Source organism: Lissotriton helveticus, chromosome 12, assembly GCF_964261635.1.
Source record: "Lissotriton helveticus chromosome 12, aLisHel1.1, whole genome shotgun sequence".
Lineage (NCBI taxonomy): Eukaryota > Metazoa > Chordata > Amphibia > Caudata > Salamandridae > Lissotriton > Lissotriton helveticus.
This window is the reverse complement of record NC_136073.1, coordinates 458,295,909-458,310,235: the sequence shown is the minus strand read 5'-3', so window position 1 is coordinate 458,310,235 and position 14,327 is coordinate 458,295,909. Positions and strand designations below refer to the sequence as shown.

Genomic DNA, 14,327 nt, shown 5'->3' with positions numbered 1-14,327 from the left:
TGAACAGGTGGCTCAGATTCAGAAAAAAAGAGAGAGACTACAGATTCCATGAAACAGGTGCTTCGATTTAAAATTCATATATATGTAAGACATGTGTGATTCATCATTTTGTCTTAAATAATCTAACAACAGAAACATGATTCTAGCATTTAAGTTTTAGATACAGAGTGTGTGAGCTAGAACAATACCCCTACAGAAAATTGTGCATGTCCTCCGTCGCGTTTAGACCATTGGGCTGTTTGCTGTCGAGCTTAATAATATACTGCGTTTCCAGTCGGCGCAATAGTTTTTCACGATCGCCGCCACGCCTTAGAGGAGCAACAGCATCGATCACATAATAAGTAAGACACGACAGATCCCTGTTGTGCCTGCTGTTAAAATGGCGTGCCACCGGGTATGCCCCATCGCGATTAACAATTGCACGAAGATGCTGCAGTATTCGAACATGCACCTGTGCGCCGGTACTACCCACATAGCGTAGACCGCAGGTGCATGTTAGGACATATACTGCGAACTCCGTGCCGCAGATCGGATATGCAGTTTCAGAAAATGGAGTGCGGTAATGCGTGGTATTTAGTCCAAATTTACATGCTCGGCATGAAGAACATTTGTGGAAGCCCTTGCCTCCAAACCATTGAGTGACCATAGGTAATTCAGGGCTGGATTTTACTACTTTACTGCGCATACTAAATGCACACCTGAATTTGATCACAGGTCTATCAGGAGTCATATCTCGTAACACACCATCAGTTTTTAAGACTGCCCAGTGTTTGTTAATTATGGATTTGATCTTGCGGTGCTGTCTACTGTACGTGGTTATTAACCTGGTAGTGTCCAATGTGGCATCACTGTCGAGGTTAGGTGTCAATAAAGAGTCTCTAGATCTCTCTTTGCTTTTTTGCAATGCATTGGCTAGACAGCTTTTGCTGTAACCTCTTGCCTGTAATCTGTCTAGCATTGCACTTGCCCCCTCCTCAAACTTTTCCTCAGTGTTGCAGATTCTCTTTAAGCGCAACAATTCGCCAAACGGGTTACTCGTAATGACGTGTTGGGGATGGCTACTGCTGGCATGTAATATACTATTGCCAGCAGTAGATTTCCTGTGTAGGGATGTAACAATCTGGGTACCTTCAATATTAATAGAAACATCAAGAAACTCAGCCGATGTAGTGCTGATATTAGAGGTAAAAAATAGATTGAACTGGTTCGTGTTGAGTGTATTTACAAAAATTTGAGCACTCTTAACATCCCCCTCCCAAACACAGAAAATATCGTCAATAAAACGCATCCAGTACTTTATATGTTCAAAACCAGAAATGCCAGGTAAATCCTGCTCCTCCCACAGCCCAACGTGCAAGCACGCGTAGCTGGGGGAAAAGCAGGATCCCATGGCTACACCGCGTATTTGTCTCCAAATATCTTTTCCAAACAAAAAATAATTGTTTTCCAAACACCATTGTACCAAACTGCAGATCATTTTGTTATGGCTATAATACATACAAGATTTACGTCCCAAAAAGTGTCTTATACCTTCAATGCCTTTTATGTGTTCGATACAGGTGTACAAAGACTCGATGTCTAAAGTGATGATACACCAGTTCTTTTGCCATGATATGGCCTCTAATTTAGATAAAAAGTCACCTGTATCCTTAATGTAACTAGGCAAAGATTGGACATGCTCCTGTAAATAAAAGTCGATATATCGTGAAATGTTCTCACCCATACTCTTGATCGCAGAGATAATGGGTCTCCCCGGTGTTGGGTCTTGCATTTTGTGCACCTTAGGGATTAGATACATATGTGGTATGACTGGATGTTCAATGAATAAAAAAGCACATTCAGTAGCTGTAATTAAGTTTTCTCTTTTGTAAGATAATAAAAGCTTTTTGATGTTCTCCTTTGCGTGCTTGTATTGAATGCCATTACTCCTTATGTAACAGTTGACATTTTCCAATTGTCGTTTGGCTTCAGTGATATAATGTTCTTTTGGCCATAAAACAATATTACCTCCTTTGTCAGAAGGACTCACGATAATCTCTTGATTTTTGGACAATTTAGCCATTAAATTATTGTACTGCTTAGTTTGGAAACTTGACATGTCTTTTTTAGTGTGGATTTGTTTGTTAAGTTTTTTTAAATCCTCGATGATGCAATCATGATAAATGTCCACGGCATCCTTTGGCATGACGGGGACAAATTTGCTTTTAGGCTTAAAAGGACTTTCACCAGCACCCCTCTGTGGAATATCGATCTCACGTAACTCACTCTGAGTATCAAAAACGTCCATGTCGGATATATTCTTTAACTTTTAGGGTGGATATGTTTAATAACCCTACAACTGCATTGCTCATTCAAAGGCTTAACACACAAGTGTCAACATTTTTTACAAGTGCTCTGGTTGCTGTAGGCTGGCATCCATTAATTTCATAGATGAGACTGAGTTTATACAGTGGCTCTGATATTTAATTTTAGTCTGTATGCATCCATTGACTCTGGAGATATACCAGTATTCATAAGTCTTGTAGCAACACAATTCCCATTGGACCTTGAAATCTACTTCTAACAATTGGCTGTAGAAATGTGCCAGTATCTATAGATTTGCTATTTGCTTTTGTCATGGAGCCGGCCAGTACTCATTAACCACTTCGATGCGGCGCACATTTCTTCGCTGGGCGGGCGTATTCTATGCATGCGCGAATCGGACAGCCCCTAGCCGTCCGACGCCCGCGCCCACCGTGATGTCAGACGGCCGGGGGCCGTCCAACGCATGGAAGAGGTTAAAAGAAAGGATATGTTAATATTATTTACTGATAAAGAAGTCTTATCGTTTTGGTGCTAATAATCAAAATCCCTGTAGCTTCCATCCACTGGCTCTAAAAATGTACCAGTCATTTGTGTTGTGCTGGATTAATAGTATTAGTTGATCCTGAAAATATTCTTAAGCTTATTTGCCCTACAAATTTATCACGATCCATTTGTGTAAGAAAGTGCCCTCTTTTTGCATGGCTGTCCCCACTTTTTGCCAAACTGTTATGGGTTGAGAGCCTGCTGCTGTCGGGGGTCTGAAACAATGCACATCTTGGGACGAGATGCTAAGCCTTCCCCCCCAGGATGGGCAGGGTTCATGAAGGGGGAAGCTTCAAAAGCCTGCCGCCTTTGTGAGCTACCCCAGCCATTCGCTGCTTCCAGCAACTGGCAACCACCGGTTCTGACCCCCACTTTGGGTGGGAGAATCGGTGGGAAAACCAAGTGAGGAAGGGAGGTGGGCCCACCTCAGGTGGGGGAAGCGAGGTGAAGCACAACTTTCAGTCCCTGCCATCTTGCAGATGGGGGGACCCAGCCAACCAGAGAGAGGGATATGCCCCCCTCCCACTTGAGGGTTCCATAATAGGGGGTATACCCACTGCAAGGAAGGGACCCACTGGTCCTGACCTATACCTACCTGTAACACCCCTAAATTTAGTATTTAGGGGCAACCCTGCACCTTGCCTCCTCAGACAAGAAGAGAGAAGAAAAAGGACATGAGAAGCTGTGCTGAATTAAGAAGAGGAGGACGCCCACTGACTTGTCCCCAGTCCTACCGGCCAGTCCCCACCTCGAACCTGCTCCAGCGAAATCCCTGTGTGTTCTACAGCCGGCAGCCCCCAAGAACCCGGAGGACCTGCCCTGCCTTCCAAAACCAAGACTTTGTCTCCCGTGAGTACTGGATTTCCTCACCCACATACTCTGGTTTCGGCCAAATCAGCGAGTCTGCACCACTCTGCACCCGTAGCAGACAGCCTGAGTTTGAGTGGCCCACCTCCACGAGGAGGTCTCCCCGGTGATCCTGACCTGAGATCTCGTGATCTCTGACCTGCCTCAAATCTCCAATTAATGCCTGCAGTCCCTTTCTGAATGATCCCTCCGACCGTGACCGGAGCTGGTAAGAACAACCTGACGCCTAAAGACACCCCTGCACCCAACGTCCCACAGCCTTTGCTGGACAAACCAACAGTGTCCCAGAATCCCCGGGCATCTCAACTCACCTCTCCACCTGATGGTCACCTCCAGAAGATCTTCATCCCCAAACCTGCAGTATTTGTTGCAACCGGAGAATCCCCATTGAAATCAACAGGGCACTAGACTCCAAAACAGCACCCTGCACCAAGACATTCATGTTCCGCTGCAGGTGCACCTTGTGTGCTAACTCGGATCCCCCTTTGCCCTGAGCCTAACACCAGGAGCTTTGCTCCCACAACCTTGTTGCCTGCTTGTGAGCAGCCACCAACCGGAGACCCCTATCCCCCATTGGATAACATTGGGCCTCAGCACCCGGCCCCCCTAGTGCTGCTGAGGGTGCTTCAAGAGTGCATCCTTGACCCTGGGGGAACCCTGGTGCTATCCCCAGAATACCAACTCCCACAACAAAGTACTTACCTGTAAACCGATAACTTCAATTCCTCCCATAGGATTGCATTGACTGATTTTCTGTGAAAAATCTTCTAAGTCTGGAGTTGGTTTGTATGAAAACTTGAAGAACTGCAAATATACAAAAACTGCATTACTTACCTTTTTTCGCTAGGAAATATTCTAGTGTGATATCTAGGCATATCACACTGAGTAGAAAAAGTACTCTAAAAAGTAGTCAAAAGTAATTCAAATGTAATTTCAACTGGATTCAAAGTACTTACAAACCTATCACAAAGTAATTTCCATTCCACTTGCTTGTATTGTTCAACCTGCCTTGAAAAGTACCATTTACACTTACCTCTGCCATGCTTGCTGGGTTCTAGAAAATAAATATACCTAAATAATATTTTTATACAAATATATTGGTCTGAGTTCGGACTTTGAGTGTGTGACATAATTTCTTGCCTGAGTGTGTACAATAAATGTTTAGCACTACCCTCTGATAAAGCCTTACTGCTCGCCCATACTACCACAAATAGAGAGTAAAGAATTATCTACTTTCACGTATGCCTACCTTTGGGGTTCCACTGGAGTCTGTGCACACTATACCTTACTTTGGTTTAGTATATACAGAGCCAGCTCCCTACAATTGGTCTTTCAGAAGTGCCGAAATCATTGGCATACATTTATAACAGCATTATTTGGCTCTTATTCCTTGGCCATAAAGATGTCCCAGTATCCAACTTTGGCAAAGTAATACATTAGCCTAAAAGAAGTTATACAATTAATTCACCATGCCAATAGACTGGTTTACACTGGCAGTATAAATCTCTTTCCATCCAATAGTTCTAGACATGTCAGTACATAGTCAATGGGAGGCTCTACATAAGTACCCAGAACACCAAAGTATATCTGCAATGCTTTACATGTTTCATGACTTAGTCCTTTGTTGCGTCTTCAGGGCATAGTAAACCCTTGAATCTGTTTGGATGCAAAGGTTTACTATGTCCAGTCTCCCAGTGCAATTTATGCAATATATGTAATATATATTCAGGTAAAAAAACAATGAAATAATAGAGATCTTTCTAGGAGCAAGCTAAATTCTTTGAGGCTTTAGAATGGATATCGGTCAGATAGAGTGCCTCAATACAAATTGCCTGAAGTTCATTGAATTTACAGTTTTCTTTGGCCTGAGCAAGCAACAAAGAGTTAAGTTGTGAAACACATATGGGCCGTCCTATAGTTTTGAAGGCAATTCCATATTATTGAGGATTTCTCATTTAAGCAATAAAGACATACTTTGGAGAACTGAGTACTTACATAATGTCTCCCAGTGACTGGTGTGTAAGTACTACAGAGGGAGCTTTACATTGCGTAGAGTGTGGCACTGCACGTTTCCATTTCACATTTACCAAATGAATGAGCTCTTGACATGTTGGGTATGCATTATTTATTTAGCCTCTATAGGTTTACACCCATTACCCTAAAAGATATACCAGTATCTGTTGGATCATGTTAGAATTTTTCCAGTTGATAAATGCCTTCGACCAATATCTTCTGTGTCTTTGATATTGCTTAGTAGGAATACAACCATTTTTACAAATCTTAATTATTCACATTTGTCATTACTTCCTGATTGTTTACTGTATCAAGAAGAAAGATCTCAGCCACTGTGTTCTTTGTGTTAGTTACAATAAATGATGGCTCTCTATACCTCCATATTGTGCATGTTTAGAATGTTTATGTATCTTAGAGTTGACTTCAGAACAATAAAACTAAATAATCTTCTGTCTTTGTGACTGCTAACTTTGACTTTGAAATCTCATGTTCTAATCCTAAACAGTCCTTTTGATGATGCAGGCAAGAAGACAACAAGACCCTAGCCCTGGCTCAAACCTTGGAAGTGGGGATGACCTCAAGCTACGTTGATCCACATGAGGCACAAATGTACCATGGGTCTGAGAAGATTTATCATGTGTACACGGTTGAAGACAATGATATCAAAGACCAGAAACTGTGATTACTGGGTGTATATATCTTCCTCGACATGCGGCAGACAACCTCACCACAAACTGCCACAGTTTGCACTATGTTCATGTTCTGATGCTCACGTTTGCAATTTTAAGCATGTAGACAATAGTCAATCTGTGTGAATTTTTATATATTTTTTTCTATGCAAGCTTATTTTGATGGCACTATCAGATGGAAATAATATGTGATTGTCTGACAAGAAAGACAACACAGGTCAAAACTTCTCATATGAAGCTGAAAGATTCCTTCAACTGCTTGGAAGCCATGGAGTTAAAATGTTCTTAGGTTTGTAATTTGTTTGTATTAGGTTTTTTAAAATGTTTGCTATTCATGTTATTTTGCCTTATTTTAGATACTGTATGTGTATTTAGATACTGTATGCCTCATTAAGAGTTCCAAATCTGCTATGTATGTACACGCTGATATACAACTGGAGTACATGTCCGGGCCGAGTTCAGCAGTACAGAGCCATGGGTACACTTTTATCTGACATTCCTGTCCTGCTCCTGATCAATAATGTCTGCACCTTTGCTGTATGTTGGCTTCATCTTGAACAGGCCTAACAGCAAAATCAGACACTGTGTGATGCCAATATTCATGTGTTTACCCAGCTATGGGATTCCTCTTCCGATAGCTGCTTTAATGTTGTTGGATACGGTTTACTGCGAATGGAGCATATATCTCATTTGTGACTTCCCCCAGATGTTAAAAATGGATTTTCCAGATGTTTTCAGAAAAATGTAGCATTGACTGGATTTTCCACATTCAATCATCCAAGCAGAAGAACCTGAAAGTAAGATGCTTCTGTCATTTTTGCCCCCACCGGTATCTGAGTTCCACATCTGATGCGATTGAGTGGTTAAAAATGGGCAAAGTATAAAGATCTGGACAAATGGAGTAGTTACAAGCAAGCAGAATTCTAGGTTATGCTTTGATTGTGGTTGATGAAAAATGAGACATCTCATGGAATGGCAGCATTATAACTTAGTGACTGCAAAGTAATCTTAAACTGCAGGGCCTTGAAAGCGACATAGAGTATAGAACGGTTAACAACAATTTCTTTTTTAGTGACCCATGTAGTGATATTTTAGTCTGTGGATACAGTAAGGTCCCCAAAAATCAGCAACCCACTTCTTAAGTATTACCATCGTAATTAGAACTGATGCCCTGATGATGGCAATAATAATCCCTTTCTTGTCCCCCCAGAGTGGCATTAATGCATGGTAAAGCCAAGTGAAGAACAACACAAGAAGGAGTATAGATGCTTGGAATCTCTCAGTGTTCAGCTGAGTCTCAGGGAATTAGGTCCAGTAACAAGAGGGGCCCTTTCTTCAGGCCGTTCCTCCACATACCCTCATGAAATATGTAACCCAAGGTACTTAGATGGGGAGTTAAGAATAGTGGATGTATACTTGTCTATATATACACATCCCTTCACAAGTATTGTCGTTCTTGATGTTCTAGGTACAATATTTTTGTAGCACACTGTTTAAACTCAATATTCTGGTAGTACACCAAATCTGGGAGTAATCTCAGGCTGTATGTCAGATATAGCCTGGTGGCCAATTTTTTAACAAAATACCAATATTCCCAAGTTCCCGGCGTTCCCACTTGACTACATTGTGTTACTCAGGGGAATCTCATGCATCTTTGCTGGACATATATGTTCAAGTTTATGAATGCTGTAAAAATAATTAACTCTATTACAAAGCTGAGATGTTATGTGTAAACTGTTTTAAAGACTGATTTAAAATATGTCTCTCTGGATCAGAAGTGGAGGCTGAAAGTAAATCACTCTGTCCTGGTGTATTTCCAGTTTGTGGCTCTCCTTTTGATTACAACAGTTATCCTACAATGTGCTCTTAAAGTACTGAACTTCATTTTGCTCTGCTATGCTCCTCTAGTTGTTTTTTCTTCCTCGTTCTCCCTTAGACAGCACCGTGTGTAAGGCTATAACTTGCCCCCCACTTCATGCTGTCTGGTATATACTGTCGACAGTTTAACTCCTCAAGTTAAGTTGAGCAAAGATCACAACTTCTCAAACGTTTTCTGGCTGACAAACATTTCTACAGGAAGAAGACTTTTTGCAGGACATGTTACCACCACTCAGACCTTTTCTCCAGATGTAGTTTGACTTTTCCCCCACAAAAAACAACCTTTTGTGGGATTTTCTGCCTGCTTTTAAAAAAATCACTACGTTTGTGAAGGTAATCAATTGGCTGAAGTTTAAAAAAATACGAAGTGTGCAGAAGCATCCGTGCCTAGCTTTGCACACCCTTGTTTATTGCTGATAAGAGGGAAAGGTTACAATCGAGTATTTCAGCTCAGGTAATTATTGCTAATATATATTGATTTTAAAAGCCGAGTGCTTTTTATGGCAGGTACAAATTGCAATACTGACGCCCAGAACTGTCTCAAAAATTAGGGTTGCTAATATCAGGTTCTCTCTTTTTGTTTTTGACTCAATCTGATGGTTTTTGCATTTTGTGCTCACAGGTTCTCATGCACCGCCCCCTTATTACCACATCATTTGTATTCTGTTTCCTCCTGCCACTCATCAGGAGACGCAGAGTCACAGCTTAAACTTCCAAGGGGTCATTTCTAAACGAAGGGAAACTTAAAAAAAGATCTGCATTCTTTCATGGGCCCTAGATGTACAAATGTTACCTTTAATGTAAGGCGGGAGGCCGGCACTTCTACGGAACTATCAATGTTGCAGTGTGCACAATGGCACCTGGACACAATGACGTATTTTACTAGCTAACCACGGGCGGTGGGTGTATTTTCCTTGCTCTCAACAGACCCTGTGGCTTTCTTGTTCGTCACTGACTTCTACCTTTAACTTTTAGTCCAAAAGATTCTATGGTGGCAGCTTGCACCCATTAGTTAATGGGGAGGTTTTCCACTCCTCAAGTCTCAGCAAAAGCAAGTTCTGAATCAGTGCTTAATTTGTGCTGATGTTTTCTAGTGCTCGGCATCGGTACTTATTGTTAACACCTGCACTTATGACAGTCTGCTACATGGTGGCGCTGTTTGCCTACTTCTGTACGGAGCACATCAGTTTAACAATTAAATAGACCTAAAAAAGAATTCTAGAACATCCCGGCCATTCTTAACTGCTTTGGGTGGCCTGGAATTGTTCAAACAGTCACATTTATGAGAGTGTGATATTTACTAGGGAGTGGTTATACTGGCATGTGGCTGTGACAGCAGTTCCAGCCGGTCGTGCAACCTGCAGCAGCCTCCTGGGCAATACCTTGGGCCCTGGCACTTGTTTATTTACAAATTAAGCTCTGAAGAGATGGAATAATTTGAGCCAGAGGTTCTGACTTACCTCACGGAGCTTCACAGCACACATCTATTCAGACAGATGGAGAGCCCTTTGTTGACACATTTCAAAGATGCAGACTGAGCCGTTGCTTGGTTGTCCTTCCTTCCTTTCCATTCTGACCCACAGCTATGCACAAGCGTGCTCTCTCTTACCACGAGACTGGGAGGCCTTCTGCGTAATACCAGCAACCCGCCCAGTTCTGGTCTGAGCCCACCGCAGCTAGTAAATAAGAAGTTTAGACTGCACATCTCTTTGAAGTTGCAGGAAATCGTGTCAACTACTTTTTAATCTCCACAAATTAAACCAAAGAGAAATCTGTGTAACATGGTGCGTCAGCCACACTGCACAGCGTTTTCGCCTGAAGGCCTTCTCACAGCAAGTCTTCTCTATTCAATGGAACTGTAACACAGCAGCAATTCAGGGCTTTCTGTCAAGGCATGATGTTTCTGTGGATATAAATGTTTGCTTCCCATCACGGGTCATGAGACAAAAGGGCGTGTTTTTTTTTTTAAATAGGAATTGGTCAGTCAGAAAGGCCCTTTGGTCTACGACTTGCAGTAATGCCCACGGACATCTTAAGGGTTTTGGGGGCCTTGGGCCAAACATATTTTGGGTGCCTCTGTTCAGAACAGCTTTGAATTTATGATCCAGTGTCAGCTCTTTCATGCCCTCTGTGGCCAGGTCACTGACAATGCACAGGCACACTTGTCCAAATTCAAAATGTGTTTACATCTAATATTCAGGGATAGTGACTTGTGTGTTTAATATTGTAACACAGCAGCCGCTCACTAATATTAGTGCAAATAATCTCTGTGACACCCTCCCATTTCTCATATGTGAAATCCGATCGAAAAGAAACTTTTTAATGGATGCTGCATGAAACATAAACACACAATTTATCTGCAAAATGTCTGTAATCAACTCCTACACATTACCCGTATTAAAAATAAATTACACGAAAATGGTATTTAAAACAATCTGTGTTTAAAAACCATTCAAGGTCATCGGGGCACCAGTGTGAGGAAAACAGAGTTTTCTCTATCTAGGGGCCCCCTGAAAGCCTGGGGCTCTAGGCCAGAGCCCACTTTGCCCATGTCTTAAAACATCTCTGGTAATGCCATCTCCGATTGTACTACTGAATATGGACAATAGGAATGCCATGATAGATGAATATCATTGACAAAATATCAAAGAAGAAAATATCGAAAGGTAACGGTATATAGAGGAAGTATAGATTTTACTATTCTTCACTCTATATCTATGTGCTTTAAAGCTATATGTATTATCTAGGTACATATATGTGAAGTTAGGTATAGAAAATCTATACTTCTCTTTCCATATTTCGATTTCAATAGTCTGCCCTGGATGATTCAATACCACAATAGTCTGTCTTCAGTATTCAGGGGGCCATGCCCACACAACTCATTCCTGGGTGGCTCTGTACAATTCCTCAACTTCACTTGTAGATTTTTTAAAACCAGGACGGTGTGTGCATGTGCTCTGCACGCATGATTTCTCAAAAGAAACTGGAAAAGGAGATGAGCGTACTTTGTGTAAAGTTTTCATCACTCTTACTCATGAATTTATAAAATGTATTCTTTTCAGTGTACATGGATGCATGCTTAAGTGAATGACTGCAGTATGTCATAGTTGTTTCTGCGAGTTCATTTTTATTTTTTGCAAATCAGTTATGACAGAAAAATAAATGTTTTTGAGTCTGTCAGTATGAATGGATACATTTCTGCATCATCATATATTATGTGTTTCTGCAAGCCTTTAAAAGCATATAGCACATTGTTTTTGGTGCAACCTCTATCTCTATGGCTGGTCAATACTGTTACTGAATTTTACAGTGAAAATACACATTTCGTGCTCTAATGAGCTGGCAGCTTTAACTGTCTCCTGCCTGAAAGACACGCCACTCTCCCTGAATAAATGGCCTTTTATTCCCATCTCCAGATCCCTAGTTGGTACCAAAGTTTTACATTTACTGTTATAACTGCTGACCAAAGGCTTACACAGCACCTCTGCGACCTCACTACACGATTCATAATATTGAGAGTACATTTATTGTGAATTGTTCATATCATATTGTATATATTGTGTTTGCAACTCATTCAGGTGTTCATATGAAGTTGGTACAGTCATATTTTGTTGTATTTAAAGAGATCAGTTTTTTAAAACTCCAGCGTATATGGTACAGGACATTCACTATGTGTTGGTTATATCCAGCAATAATACAGCATTTGTTGATCACCCTTAAAATCTCAATGACAACCTTTAAATTGCTGTTCCACTTCTTCCACTGACTCCAGTCAGATGCCACCAAACACAGACCCACTACACACGTGGTATCACAGTGTGTCCACAGTATCTGCTCCCTTCACAGGGATACCCGTTGAAGAGCAGACATCACACGGTGGATCAAAAGGTGGACTTGACACCCTTCATGGAGTGGATATCAAGGTCGCGTTTGAAGCCGCTGCACCGTCGATGTCCAGTACGGGGTGTGGAAACACCCCAAGACCCAGCATCAAGCCCTGCCTGCCTAAGGCCCTGATCTGCTCCTCTGACAAGGTGAAAAATTTGTAGAAATTGGCAGGTCTGGAAATGCTCAGTGGTCACAAGTGATAATGGGAGTGAACATTGCAACAATCTGTGAAGATGCAGGTGTTTGAAGATGTTGTCACCATAAAGAAAGATGGTACCACAAACAATGCAGAGCATGGTACACATAAAAAGCCTCAACATAAACCCTCCCCACCCCAAACACTCTTGAAATAAAACAAGCAGTGAGCAGCGAGTGATGCCATCCTTCAACTGTATTGCATAGTTTGTGTATATTTGGTTTCCAGTTGGCCATTTACAAATGGTTTCCTATGACAAATGTGTTTTTGGATATCTACTTCTTTAGTATAAAAAAAATGTTGTTTCAAGTTGTTGCATCTTAAAACCTGCAGCTAGTGTCTACTTGTCTTTTCAGTTGTATTTTTTTTAATCTAGAATTGTTCTTGTGTTTTAAACTGGCTGTCGTACATTGTTCAATGTCCAGAAGCCCGCATACCCAAACAGGTACATGAAAACCCTTAAAACGAACTAAAATTTCAACAATCTAAAGACATTTGTAATATAAAAAGGGTTAAGTAGCTGTGAAGTCTTAGAATGCATGCCTTCAGTTGTACAGCCTTCCTTAAACATCGCATAATGAGACTGTCTTCTATATGCTCAGTAGCTTTTGCAGTCTGCACCCGGTCTGCACCGCTGTGGTATAGCGCATTCTATGTCTTCATTGTGACCGTTGTGGAGAGTGGTTTCTAACCAAAGAATCCAGGAAATGATGCTCTATGCTGATAAGTTCACAGTCATTGTTAATGTCCCTGCTTCTCTTATCGTACAGCTCAGTGCTGCTCACCATTAATCTTAATGCCGGCGTTAAGATCAGGAGCCCTTTATCTTTTACTTTTTTGTGCAAACCATATTTTTTAAGTCCTTGTCCTAAATTATTGTTGCAATTTGGTATTTTTCATATCCGTACTTTCTATTTAAACAGAGGTTTCTTCCTAAGTATTGAGTTCCTTTTACTCCTGAGAGTTGCTTTAAGGTATACACGTGCTTTGGCTACCCCTGTTACTGTTACTTGTAATGTGCTGTAAGATATCCTGCATAATAAACTTCTGTGTAGTTAAAGTATGACTCTTACGCTTTTTTCAGACTTTGTGTTTGGATTATTGTAACTGGGGGTCCAGCAGTTTCAATTAAAAAATGAAGCAGCAATAAAGACCATGGGTCTTATTAATAAACTACTGACACAGGAAGTAATGAAAGAAGCACCTGACCTATCAAGTCAACGCCTCCCTCAAGAGGATATCAAAGATGCTAACATCTTCTACAGCTATATTGTAAAGTCTGGCTCACCATCAGGATTTTATGTGGCATATACTGGCTTTCAATATCATGATACTGATATCAGCATATGTGCCAGTATGAAATGTGGCAAAAATACTGGTGTATAACCTCGCATCAAGATCACCAGAGGCACGGCTGATTTATAGGATAACCACTAATATTGAATAATTTCTGATGATGTATGAAGAGAAAATGCTTCCCCTTACTCTCTATGGTAGTAAAAGTCTGCATGTGTTAAAACTGGAGTGCCTTGACTAATTGAAGACATACTTCTGGAAGAATCTGATGCATCAAACTATGGTTTTCTCTATTGAATCATTAAGATTGGAATTTGGTATATTTGGGGTTTATTCCAAGACACCGGGAACTAGGATCCGACAGCCAGTGACAATATGATCCTGTGGGGAATTGAAATGCTGAGCTGTGGGAGAGAGAGAGAGAGGTCACAGTCCTGGGGTGGACTGTTGCTGTTTTCAAGCAAGGCGAAACAATCAGTCCCACTGTTAACCTCAGTGGTTAATCTGTGAAAAAATAAGTACCAGGGCCGTCGCCAGGGGGCAGCTTGCACCATCCCATTTCTCTTGTTAGTGCAGCCTAAAACAGAACCAACTACTAACCATGAAAGTGGGGAGAGGATGTCGCGTAATGGCCAGAGCGGTCGACTTCAGAG

At 41.4% G+C, this 14,327-nt stretch overlaps 1 protein-coding gene across 4 annotated transcripts in view; it reads left to right on the top strand.

Annotated features, from left to right (window-relative positions):
* CBFB (core-binding factor subunit beta) overlaps positions 1-13,438 on the top strand; it is a 220,125-nt gene extending 206,687 nt beyond the window's left edge. For 2 of the 4 annotated variants that reach the window (XM_078670411.1, XM_078670413.1), the window contains exon 6: positions 6,250-13,438. In XM_078670411.1, coding sequence (XP_078526537.1) covers positions 6,250-6,318 — 69 coding nt within the window. In that variant the 3' untranslated portion in view covers positions 6,319-13,438. Of the gene's footprint in view, positions 1-6,232 lie in introns of all 4 variants that reach the window. The other 2 variants (XM_078670414.1, XM_078670412.1) reach the window with 1 other exon arrangement.
* Positions 13,439-14,327: the final 889 nt, after the last annotated feature.